The sequence below is a fragment of the Salmo salar genome, chromosome ssa14 (assembly GCF_905237065.1).
Source record: "Salmo salar chromosome ssa14, Ssal_v3.1, whole genome shotgun sequence".
Classification (NCBI taxonomy): Eukaryota; Metazoa; Chordata; class Actinopteri; order Salmoniformes; family Salmonidae; genus Salmo; species Salmo salar.
The window spans coordinates 8,111,426-8,124,494 of NC_059455.1; the positions used below are offsets into that span (position 1 = coordinate 8,111,426).

Here is a 13,069-nt window from a genome sequence, read left to right on the forward strand (position 1 = left end):
TTGGAGGAAAATGTAATGATCAGAAAAGCTTGAATTTCTAATAAATCAGGAAAATCCCTGCGACAGGCAATGGCGATACAATGTTGAACTCTAGGATCCAACAGTTTGAGGCACTGTCCTTCACCATCAATAGCTGTCAATACCTGAGTCCCGCTCCTTAATAACAGATCATCTCTCTGCTTTTAGCTCTAGTAGCTTCTTCTACCTTTGTCACTCCCTTAACGGTCCTTAAGCCCCGCCCTTGGAATATCGTCTCTGCAGCAAGGGAGCGAAATGCGCACTGGGGTAAATGTCAGGGATGTCTCCTCCACCCATTCTGTTTCACTCAAAAACAAATAAAAAATGCACTGTTTTCTCTTTATACATCACTTGCTCTGCTTCCTCTCCCACTCTTTCTTTCCTTTTCCATGTCTCTTTCACCTTGTGCTTACTCGCCTCCAGTAGTCTATTGATTTGGTCGCCTAAACAAATCTCTCAGGGTTGAGCTCTATTTTCCCCACGTATCCTTTTCAGTAGCTAAATGCCATTTTGTAATGCATCTATTTTGTGGCTACCGAGTGGTGCAGCACTCTAATGCACTGCATCTCAGTGCTAGATGTGTCACTACAGACCCTGGTTCGATTCCAAGCTCTATCACAACCGGCCGTGATTGGGAGTCCCATAGGGCGGCGCACAATTGGCCCAGCATCGTCCAGGTTAGGGTTTACCACCGCAGGTAGTAAGAAAAAACACAAGCTGTAAAAGACATATATTTTTTTATTCAAATAATTCAAGTCCCTGATAAATGTCTGACATTCCTACAGTAGAATATGTAATGTTTTTCTCTCATATTATATTTACAAGTATATTTATATTCATAGTATAATTAACATATTTACTGTAAAAACATAATACTGGTCAAGATCTGGAAAGTTTGTCAATTTAAAGTTATATGAAATAAGTCTTGAGACAAGACAAAAGGGAAATGTGATTTTTTTTTTGTTAAAAGTTTTGAAGGCTAGCTAGCTAACTAGATTCTAACTTGAGATTTGTACATATATCTCGAACTTCAGACAAATCACATCAATGGAAGCAATTTTCTAGTTAAAGTTGCGCACACATATCTCAGGGAGGAAGAAAGCCCTAAAAATTCACATTTTGGGGGGGCTGGTACAAGAACACATTGCGGGCCTAGCCCAACTCCTCTAAATGTTCAACTTTCGAATATAGAGTCCAACAGTTTTTTCTCCACATTCCTCTCTCCTGACAAACCAGGGCATAGACCCTTCCCAAACACAAGAGTTGAGCATTCTTCCAGTCCTGACTAGCACCTAATCTGTGGATTTCTCCCCTCTCAGTGCATAAATATACATATTTATATTCATATACAACACCGTTTTAAAATAAAACTAGATGCTGGACTGTGAAGTCCATCTGCTTGGAAATGTAGTGATTGACTTCACTGGGTTTAAAGGTGACGAGTCACTGTAGGTAAGTAAACGTTACCTCTGCCACATTTCATTTGAAATAATTTCTGTTGGTAGAAATTATAATTTATTTGCTTTTGATTGCTTCCAGGTGAAATTTGTAATAAGGTGATGTGTCCCAAAAAAGTGATCACCTCTGCCTTTAGAGAGGCAAAAGGCATGTAGTGGGGTGGGGGGGAGTGAAAAAAAATGTAGCCGTATCACATTAAATTAATGCACCACAATCAAGAACGAGATCCCAACCATATTCCTGAACTAATTAATTCAGCATATCGTGCTCCATTGTGGCCATTGCCTAGGTTTGAGGTCTAGCACTGCTGTCTGCATATGCTAATCTTTCTGGTGCAGGTTGTATGTAACGAGAGGCCTGTATTTATCCATTAATCATATAATGTTTTTGTATCCACAATATGAATTTGTTGTATTTTACTCTTAGCAGCCCCTGTTGGCCAGGAGGACACTACTACATCATGTGAAACATCTGGAAGTAGCTGAAATCTGAAGAGACAATACCAACCTTGGTAAAGCCACCCTTTACCCTCCTATTTGCTCTGCAGCTCAGGGAACATTTGGCTACTAAAATCAATGGCAACCAACCCGTTCCAGGGAAGGATACCTCATCTCTCTCTCTCTCCTGCTGCTCTCCTCCCTTGTAAAATCATTTTTGTGTGTAATTTTTTGTTGTTGTAATTTACAGAACATGAGCGAATCAGTTGATGTGTTGGTGACATACTGGTGTGTATATGTGCCAACTTTGGTTGCTCACAGCAGTGTGCACGTGCCAGACTTTCCCTCGTCGTCACCCCCCCCAGCGGACTCTTTCCTGTTGGGGTCATTGAGCTCGTCAAACAGTCCCGTTTCAATCATCTCCTGTTGCCATGGAATGGCCACGGCTCCCGTGCCAATCTCCTTGAAGAACTTCTCATCGTTGGCATCGAACACAATGCCCTTGATCTCAGAGAACTCAGCAATGTCGCCAGTGTCCTTGGCGTACACCACGTTGGGCTTGGGCACCCACGGGGGGTCGATCAAACCAGCCTCCAGACGAGGGAAGTTGATGGCCTTGAACCACTCGTGTTTTCGGGGATCCTCGCCTCCTCCCCTGTAGAGGACAGAATTTTGACACTTCCGCATTAGGATCATACTGGCAGGTGAAGGCTAACTAGGCTTACTACACAGTTGACTAGTTGTTTTCAGAGTGCATTGGATAGTCTTGATTCTGCCTTGATCAATTGTAATGTAGGTAGTTGACTAATAACTGAGTTGAAAATCTATATTGTATCAGCATGCTAGCATGTTTGCCATCAACAGGGTTGGGGTCAATTCCATTTAAATTCCTGTCAATTCAGGAAGTACACTGAAATTCCAATTCAATAAGGAACATTTGGAACTGGAAATTGAATGGAATTGAAAAGGAATGGCCAACCCTTGCCATCAAGCTAGCCAGCTAGCCAAAACGCTATTATCCCAGTAATGGTGAGCTACCTGACTTGAAAGGGCTGTTTCTTAATAAATGACAACATCAGTAGAAAATAGAGAATTGTTATTATTGCAAATATTAGTCGTAGCCTGGACGGACCGATGCTCTTACTTGCAGCCCAGGCGTTCATCAGTCTTCTTCTTAAGGAACTCCTGGATGATGGCCTTGGTGGGCGCATCAAAGTTCTTGTGCTCCCATGGGGGTTCATCATTGATGATGCGACGCTGCACCTCCTCCTTCTCCACCTTCTGCTTCCCGGATTCGGGACCCTTGAATGGGGTGTAGGCGGCCACCATCTCGTAGATGCTGCAGCCCAGGGCCCACCAGTCCACGGACGTCCTATAGGGAACATCCTGTAGGATCTCAGGGGCCATGTACGCTCCGGTTCCAGCCTGGGACGGGGTAGGGGAGGTAGGAGAGATATTCAGGGAGTAGGGTAGAAAGATGTAGGAGACAATAAGAGGACAACTTATCATTGTACAGTATGTTTGAAATATATATCTTAGTTTTAGTTTGGCACATTTTCTATACACACAGACAGACAGACACACACACATCTATATGGATAACCATGCACAATCATAGCATTACAAATGTGAGTAGTAATACATCCTGTTGAGAATGATCAAACCTGTGGTCTTGTACTGTGGAGCAGGGATCATCAACTAGATTCAGACGCGGGCGATTTTTTCTTGAGCAGGGGCCGGAACATAATTACAAATAATTTGTAGACTGCAATTTGACCGTAATAATCCAGATACAATATTTGACTAAAACATAATAATTTCAAACCTTGCTTTGTATACGATCACATGTATCTCTCTATTATGCGTGGGAATACTTGAGAACAGATTTCCAAAATTAAAATCACTTGGAGCTAATTTCCTGATATTTTTACAGTCTTTTACAGCCAACAATGAACATAAAATAAAATACAAATGATTGATTTATTTTTGCTTAGACAACTTGGGGGGCCAAATAAAACCACCCGCGGGCCAAATTCGGCCTGCATGCCACCAGTTGGGGAACCCTGCTGTAGAGGATGATACCTTCAAAGTGTGCTTGCTACCACAGCCCTATAAATTAGATCTTTAGCATGATTTCAAGGGCTTCTCCCCTTGTCTGACTGGTATCAGATGTCTAGTAGATTTTATCCTGCATGAGTTTAAGCAGGCCTGCTTGCCAGGTTTCTCCTTGTACACTTATTTAAGAGGAATGGACTTGCCACTCCCATTCTTAAGTTGACTATTGACCCGGGGCTTAAATGCTAAGCACGTTGAAAGGATTTTTAATTTCATCAGCTATGGAATACTCCCTGTGATTGGTCAAATCAAAGCCCTCCAAATACCTGATTGGTCCAGCCTTGACGCAGTGAGGACATTGGCCAAACAGCTGGGGAAAACTTTGTCCTCTAATTCCTTGACTTTTTTGTAGATCCAAGGGCAATGGACAACGGAGAGATCACCTTGCTTACTCCATTGAGTACCTTGGGTACTCTGCATGACCTTTTCAACTTTTATTGTAGTAAAATGTAAGTCTAAATAACTTTAAAACTGCCCAACAATGTGGATATGTATGCCTTTACATGAAACCCCACAGGCAAAGTTATTTTATTGGGCTCACTAATACATAGTCAAGAAATAACAACGCTACACATACATTCTTTAATGTATGGTTTACCTGATTTTACCAGTCTGATCAGGGAACAGATTTGTGTAATGCCTGCTAAGAGGCTTAGAAGGCCAAAGCCAGCCAAGCCTTTGGGGGGTTAGCCACAGCTCCCTGGTCTGCCAAGGGGGACCAGAGAAGATCGCTGGATAATGAGCTTACTGGGCTTCTATAGAGCTTGCAACTTACTCTTTGCCACTATTGACCTGCAGAGGTGACCCAATCTGTAAAACTCTCTGACAAATCATTTTACAGGAAAGCTAATGGTAGTCTGGTTCACATGATTGATACACATACACACATCATCTTAGGAACTAGCACAGGAAAAAGTCTTCCACATATGCACTTTTCATCAAGTATCAGTTAAACACCCAGGTACGAACACAATTATAACAATTAACACAATTAGCCTTGTCTACTCTGAATCACCTAGACAACTTTGCAGTATTTCGTTTTTTTTTATGTGTTATTTTTTTTAACATTATTAGCCCAGAATTTTTTTGTGTTATTACATACAGCCGGGAAGAACTTTTGGATATCAGAGCGGTGGTAACTCACCGGCATTACCAACATTACGACCAGGAATACAACTTTCCCGAATTGGATCCTTAGTCCAGGGCAGTTGAACGGATTTGGCAGGTAGCCTAGTGGTTAGAGCGTTGGACTAGTAACCGAAAGATCGAATCCCCAAGCTGACAAGGTAAAAATCTGTCGTTCTGCCCCTGAACAAGGCAGTTAACCCACTGTTCACTGCCCGTCATTGAAAATAAGAATTTGTTATTAACTGACTTGCCTAGTTAAATAAAGGTAAAATAAAAAATTCCAGATGCTGATTCAAAATACTGCAGGTAGGGGAAGAGGTATTCGGAGTGGACTTCTAGTCCGACTAAGGAGGCGCACACACCACCCACCGCTTCGGAGTATATTACTCACTAATGTTCAGTCTCTGGATAATAAACTTGACAAGCTCAGGGCGAGGATTTCCTTCCAGAGAGACATCAGGGATTGTAACATACTCTGTTTCACGGAAACATGGCTCTCTAGGGTTATACTGTCTGAGTCCATACAGCCAGTTGGGTTCTCAGTTCATCACGCAGAGAGGAATAAATATCTCTCCTGGAAGAAGAAGGGCAGGTGTATGTTTCATGATTAACTACTCATGGTGTGATTGTGATAACGTAGAGGATCTTAAGTCCTTTTGTTCACCCAACCTAGAGTACCTCACAATCAAATGCCAACTGTATTACCTCCCAAGAGAATGATCTTTGGTTATAGTCACAGCTGGGTTTTTTCCCCTTCAAGCCGATACCATGATGGCCCTCAAAGAACTTCACTGGACTTGGAAAGTCCAAACTGGAAACCATATATCCTGAGACCGCATTTACTGTAGCTGGAGATTTTAACAAAGCAAATTTGAGGAAAACGCTAACCGAGTTCTATCAACACATTGACTGTAGTACTCGCTCTGCTAAAACACTCGACCACTGCAAGGCCCTGCAAGGCCCTCCCGCGTCCTGCATTTGGCAAATCTGATCACATCTCCATTTTGCTCCTCCCTTCCTATAGGCAGAAACTCAAGCAGGAAGTACCCGTGCTAAGGACTATTCAACAATGGTCTGACCAATCGGAATCCACGCTTCAAGATTGTTTTGATCACACGGACTGGGATTTGTTCCGGGTAGCCTCTATGAATAACATTAACGGTAGTTATATGGTGACTGAGTTTATCAGGAACTGTATAGAATATGATGTACCCACTGTGACTATTAAAACCTACCCTAACAAGAAACCGTGGCTAGATGGCAGCATTTGCGCAAAACTGAAAGCGCAAACCACCACATTTAACCATGGCAAGGTGACTGGAAATATGTCCGAATACAAACAGTGTAGTTATTCCCTCCACAAGGCAATCAAACAGGCAAATGTCAGTATAGAGACAAAGTGGAGTCGCAATTCAACGGCTCAGACACGAGACGTATGTGGCAGGGTCTACAGACAATCACGGACTACAAAGGGAAAACCAGCCATGTCGTGGACACCGACGTCTTGCTTCCGGACAAGCTAAACACCTTCTTAGCTCACTTTGAGGATAACACAGTGCCACTGATGCAGCCCACTACCAAGGACTGTGGGCTCTCCTCCATGGACGACGTGAGTAAGACATTTAAGCGTGTTAACCCTCGCAAGGCTGCTGACATGCCGAGGCGCGTCCTCAGAGCATGCGCAGACCAGCTGGCTGGAGTGTTTACCAACATATTCAACCTCTCCCTATTCCAGTCTGCTGTCCCAGCATGCTTCAAGATGTCCACCATTGTTCCTGTACCCAAGATATCAAAGGTAACTGAACTAAATGACTATTGCCCCGTAGCACTCACTTCTGTAATCATGAAGTGCTTTGAGAGACTAGTCAATGATCAAATCACCTCTACCTTAACTGCCACCCTCAACCCACTTCAATTTGCTTACCGCTCCAATAGATCCACAGACGATGCAATCCCGCCCTGTACAACTGGGTCCTGGACTTCCTGACTGGCCGCCCCCAGGTGGTGAAGGTAGGAAACAACAACTCCACTTCGCTGATCCTCAACGCAAGGGCCCCCGAAGGGTGAGTGCTCAGCCCTCTCCTGTACTCCCTGTTCACCGATGACTGCATGGCCATGAAAGCCTCAACTCAATCATCAAGTTTGCGACACAACAGTGGTAGGCCTGATTACCAACAACAACGAGACAGCCTACAGGGAGGTGGTGAGGGCCCTGGGAGTGTGGTGTAAGGAAAATAATCTGTCACTCAACGTCAATAAAACAAAAGAGCTGATCGTGGACTTCAGGAAACAGCAGAGGGACCACCCCCCCTATCCACATCGATGGGACCGCAGTGGAGAAGGTGGAAAGCTTCAAGTTCCTTGGCGTACACATCACTGACAAACTGAAATGGTCCACCCACACAGACAGCGTGGTGAAGAATGCGCCTAAAACCTTCACAAACTTTTACAGATGCACAATTGAGAGCAACCTGTCGGGCTGTATCATTGCCTGGTATGGCAACTGCACCGCCCGCAACCGCAGGGCACTCCAGAGGGTGGTGTGGTCTGCCCAAAGCATCACTGGGGGCAAACTACCTGCCCTCCAGGACACCTACAGCACCCTATGTCACAGGAAGGCCAAAAAGATCATCAAAGACAACAACCATCCAAGCCACTGCCTGTTCACCCCGCTGTCATCCAGAAGGTGAGGTCAGTACAGGTGCATCAAAGCTGGGACTGAGAGACTCTCAGGCCATCAGACTGTTAAATAGCCATCAGTAGCACCTTAGAGGCTGCTTCCCTATATATACATAGACTTGAAATCACTGGCCACTTAAATAATGGAACACTAGTCACTTTAATAATGTGTACATATTTTGCATTACTCATCTCATATGTATATACTGTATTCTATTCTATTCTATTCTATTCTACTCTCTTTGACTATGCTGCCCCGACATTGCTCATTGAAATATAAATATATTCTTAATTCTATTCTTTTACTTTATATTTGTGTGTATTGTGTGTATTGTTGTGAAATTGTTATATATTACTTGTTAGATATTACTGCACTGTTGGAGCTAGAAACATAAGCATTTTGCTACACCCCAATAATATCTGCTAAACACGTGTATGTGACCAATAACATTTGACTTGATTTGATTTGAAGAGATGCTTCTAAACTATCTGTTTTTTTTGTTCTTTGACTTGCAAACTCCTGTACTGTGTCTTTGATCGGTCAGATTTTTTAATCCTGGTTTGTTGGGAAAACAGACATGTTACATTCTACATTCTCAATAGGCTACATAAGTATAGCCTATCTTTAAATAGCACAAAGGTGCTGTACACAAGTTTAGGCAGTATCTAAGGAGTTGAGGGGCTGGACAGAATGTACAGACATGTACACAAACGATCCCAGAATCCCTTTTCACTGTTGAGATCAGGGTTTGTTGCAAGAGGACACCCCTTGACATATTCCCTACCCAAACCAACCAAACCCCCAACTTGACTTTCAATGCAGTCACTCAGCCCCCAAAATGTTCATCCTATAATTGGCTGGGCTATAATAACCACTAAGGATCAAATGGATTATATAATGAAGGCAGAGTCTCCTCTTGGACAGATCCTTAACAATCCAGTAAGCCCTCTCCAGATTTACAGCAAATGCTTCAGAGACAGAGAGTGGGTCCAGATAGAATATAAATGGGGTCAAAAGTCACTAACCCTAACCCTGGCAGGACCCCATTTCCAGGGAAAACATCTTTAGCTCCATCATCTAATAGCTCATCCTAGGCAGGTATAAAAATTGTCAAAAGCGCCAGCCATCCAAGTCATAGACTGTTCTCTCTGCTACTGCATGGCAAGTGGTACTGGTGCAGCAAGTCTGGAACTAACAGGACCCTGAACAGCTTCTGCCCCTAAGCCATAAGACTGCTAAATAGTTAACCAAATACACTATATATACAAAAGTATGTGGACACACCTTCAAATGAGTGTATTTGGCTATTTCAGCCACACCGTTGCTGACAGGTATATAAAATCGACCACACAGCCATGCAATCTCCATATACAAACATTGTCAGTAGATTGGCCTTACTGAAGAGCTCAGTGACTTTCAACTTGGCACCGTCATAGGATGGCACCTTTCCAGCAAGTCAGTTTGTCAAATTTCTGCCATGCTAGAGCTGCCAAGTTTAACTGTAAGTGCTGTTACTGTGAAGTGGAAACTTCTAGGAGCAACAACGGCTCAGCCGTGAAGTGGTAGGCCCCACAAGCTCACAGAACGGGAACGTTGAGTGCTGAAGCGCCTAGCGCGTAAAAATCGTCTGTCCTCGGTTGCAACACTCATTAGCGACTTCCAAACTGCAACGTCAGCACAACAACTGTTCGTCTGGAGCTTCATGAAATGGGTTTCCATGGCCGACTAGCCGCACACAGGCCAAGGACTACCATATGCAATGCCAAGCGTCGGCTGGAGTGCTGTAATGCTCACCGCCATTGGATTCTGGAGCAGTGGAAAGGCATTCTCTGGAGTGACGAAACACGCTTCATCATCTGGCAGTCCGACGGACAAATCTGCGTTTGGCGGAGTTTGGTGGAGGTGGAATAATGGTCTGGGGCTGTTTTTCATGGTTTGGACTAGGCCCCTTAGTTCCAGTGAAGGGAAATCTTAACGCAACAGCATACAATGACATTGTAAACGATTTTGTGCTTTGGGGAAGGCCCTTTCCTGATTCAGCATGACAATGCCCTCGTGCACAAAGCGAGGTCCATACAGAAATGTTTTTTTCAAGATCTGTGTGGAAGAACTTGATTGGCCTTCACAGAGCCCTGACCTCAACCCCATCAAACACCTTTGGTATGAATTGGAACGCTGACTGCGAGCCAGGCCTAATCACCCAACATCAGTGCCCGACCTCACTAATGCTCTTGTGGCTTGTGGCTGAATGGAAGCAAGTCCCCGCAGCAATGTTCCAACATCTAGTGGAAAGCCTTCCCAGAAGAGTGAAGGCTGTTATAGGAGCAAAGGGGGGACCAACTCCATATTAATGCCCATGATTTTGGAATGAGATGTTTGACGAGCAGGTGTCCACATACTTTTGGTCAAGCAGTGTAGCTACCCGGATTATCTGCATAGACTTTAATTACACTAACTCTTTTCACATACGCTGCTGCTACTGTCTATTATCTATCCTGTTGCCTAGTCACTTTATCCCTACCTATACACTGAGTGTACAAAACATTATGGACATCTTCCTAATATTGAGTTGCATCCCCCTACCCCCATTTGCCCTCAGAACAGCTCCAATTTGTCGAGTCACATATTCTACAAGGTGTTGAAAGCGTTCCACAGGGATGCGGGCCTATGTTGACTCCAATGCTTCCCACAGTTGTGTCAAGTTGACTGGATGTCCTTTGGGTGGTGGACCATTCTTGATACACACAGGAAACTGTTGAGCGTGAAAATCCCAGAAGTGTTGCAGTTCTTAACACAAACCGGTGCACCTAGCACCTACTACCATACCCCGTTCAAAGGCACTTAAATATTTTGTCTTGCCCATTCTCCCTCTCAATGGCACACATACACAGTCCATGTCTCAATTGTCTTAAGTCTTAAAAGTCCTTCTTTAACTTGTTTCCTCCCCTTCATCTACACTGATTGAAGTGGATTTAACAAGTCACATCAATAAGGGATCATAGCTTTCACTTGGATTCTCCTGGTCAGTCTATATCATGGAAAGTGCAGGTGCCCTTAAGGTTTTGAACAAGTTCTTAAAAAATCCAACTTCAAAAGGCTTACCTTCTGGGAGATGGTCTTTCCGGCGGGCAGCTCCACGGCCAGACCCAGATCAGAGAGTCGGCACTGGCCAAAGCTGTCCAGCAACACGTTCTCTGGCTTCATGTCACGGTATATGATATCCATATCATGCAGATGAAGGATGCCTGTGCAAATCTGTGCTGTGTAGTAGATGATGCGTGGCATCTCGATACCCTTGGTCTTCTCACTGACGTAATAGATGTGGTACCTGAGGTCACCGCCGTTCATCAGAGTCATGACAAGGCACAGATGGGTCTTGGTGTCGTAGGCGTAGGCCAGGTTGACAAGGAACAGGCTGTTGACCTTTTCCAGGATCTGCTTCTCCAGCAGGGCCATCTTCTCACCATGTTTCTTCTTCAGGCGTTTCTTGCACAGCTTCTTGGAGGCGTACATCTGGCCTGTGTTTTTCACCTGTACGGCACATACCTGGACAGAGGGAGGCCATGGGTTAAGAGGACTCCTGAATACCTCAGCAAAGCTCACTAAGGGTTGTATAAATGGCACCTCATGACACTAAGCTTTGATACTGCCCCAATACTCTAACAAGGAGACATTTGGTTTTTATTGACAATTCTCATCTTTCGGAACAACTCGATAATGATACAACCTTGGAAGTATGCATAGAAGAGTAAGGTGTGATGAAACTGATAAAAAAAATAATATCTGTTGGTCAACTTTTAGAGAGAGAGATTAGTTCTTAAAAATGAAGATCTGTTGGTCAACTTTTAGAGAGAGAGATCAGTTCTTTGCAAAGACAAACTGAGGTGCTAACTGAGGTGTATTTTGTACTAATAGACACTGTGCATCAGTGAAACTATGGGAAAGACTACATAGGATTAATCATTTATTTTGTGCATAGTTCTTGTGTGCATTTTCCTGTTGTCACAAAGGTTTTACATATTAATTAAATAGATAATATTGCAGATACATATTACTAACACATTTTGCACATGTTGCCAAGACATGCTGCTACTGTATTGGTTTCTACATGCTTACCTCTCCGAAACCTCCCTTGCCCAGAGTTCTGAACTCGTAGAAGGTTTTATCACTGATGGGCTGCTTCTCGTACTCCTTCCACTGCAGAAATTTGTCAAAGAAGGGGCTAGTTTGGTAATCCATGAAGGGTTTGCCTTTCAGAAACTCCCGTGTGGCTTCCTTCACCTTAACATTGATCACTTCATCAAAGTCATTGTCCGTCACTGCCTTGCACTTGTCGGCTACCTCCGCAGTGAGGTAGGTCAGGAAGTTCTTGGAGGTGTCCTTGCAGAACTTGTTCATCATGTTTGTCCTCTGCTTGTCCTTGTCAGCGCCTTCCGCCAGATCCCAGTCATTCAGCTCGTCCAGGAACTCAGCGGCATTGATGTACTCTGAGGTAGCAGTCAGGAACTGCCGGAAAAACCTCTTGCCGATTGGCTGCCTCTCGCAGAGCGACTCAAAGTTCTTATCCAGAGTTTCCCTGATGGCGGTACACTGCTCGGGCTTGGGTAGTGACAGACTTCGGCGACGCTTTTTCATCTCCTTGTCGTCGCCACCCTGGGCTTTCAGGTAGGCCGTGTTGGCCACAAGGTTATCCAATCCCCCCATATCACACATCTTGGCGGCTTCGTCTGATCTGTTCTACCTACGCGACTGGGTTCTTCAGCGGTTCCTTAGGATCCCTTGCTCGGTGCAGTGTGTTTCTGAGTGTGCGTGTCTGTGTGAGTGTGCGTGTCTGTGTGAGTGTGCGACTCACTCCAAAGCCAGGGTGTGAATGAGCGACTACACCACACGTACCTGCAGACCTAAGACACACTGACACACCCAGTAATTACTCATTCAGAATTAAATACCTGGGAGGGATTTTGACTTAAGGATATTTGTGTGTTCTATTCGTAGATGCTGGTCACGGAAAGGGAATCGTAAGAAGGTTCTCTCCTAAGAGGCTTTATGGCTCTCTATATTTGGCCGGTTGTCGACCTGTGACTTGTGGGGCCCATTGAGTTCTGTTGACTAAACACTAAGGGCGAGATGATGTGAAGAAAGAAGACGATCTGTCTGCACACTCTCATATACACAAACAACACACATACTCACTCAAACATTCCTCATCCACAAGCCCTTTTGTTTTCAACAA

At 44.2% G+C, this 13,069-nt stretch overlaps 1 protein-coding gene across 1 annotated transcript; it reads right to left on the reverse strand.

The window, feature by feature from the left end:
• Window positions 1–738: 738 nt before the first annotated feature.
• Window positions 739–12,736, reverse strand: grk7a (G protein-coupled receptor kinase 7a). Its single transcript, XM_014139273.1, has 4 exons — window positions 11,953–12,736; window positions 10,939–11,382; window positions 3,058–3,338; window positions 739–2,568 (listed from the first exon to the last, which is right to left on the reverse strand). Exons 1-4 carry the CDS (start codon window positions 12,547–12,549, stop codon window positions 2,229–2,231), a joined length of 1,662 nt encoding a protein of 553 aa, XP_013994748.1. The 5' UTR covers window positions 12,550–12,736; the 3' UTR covers window positions 739–2,228.
• Window positions 12,737–13,069: the final 333 nt, after the last annotated feature.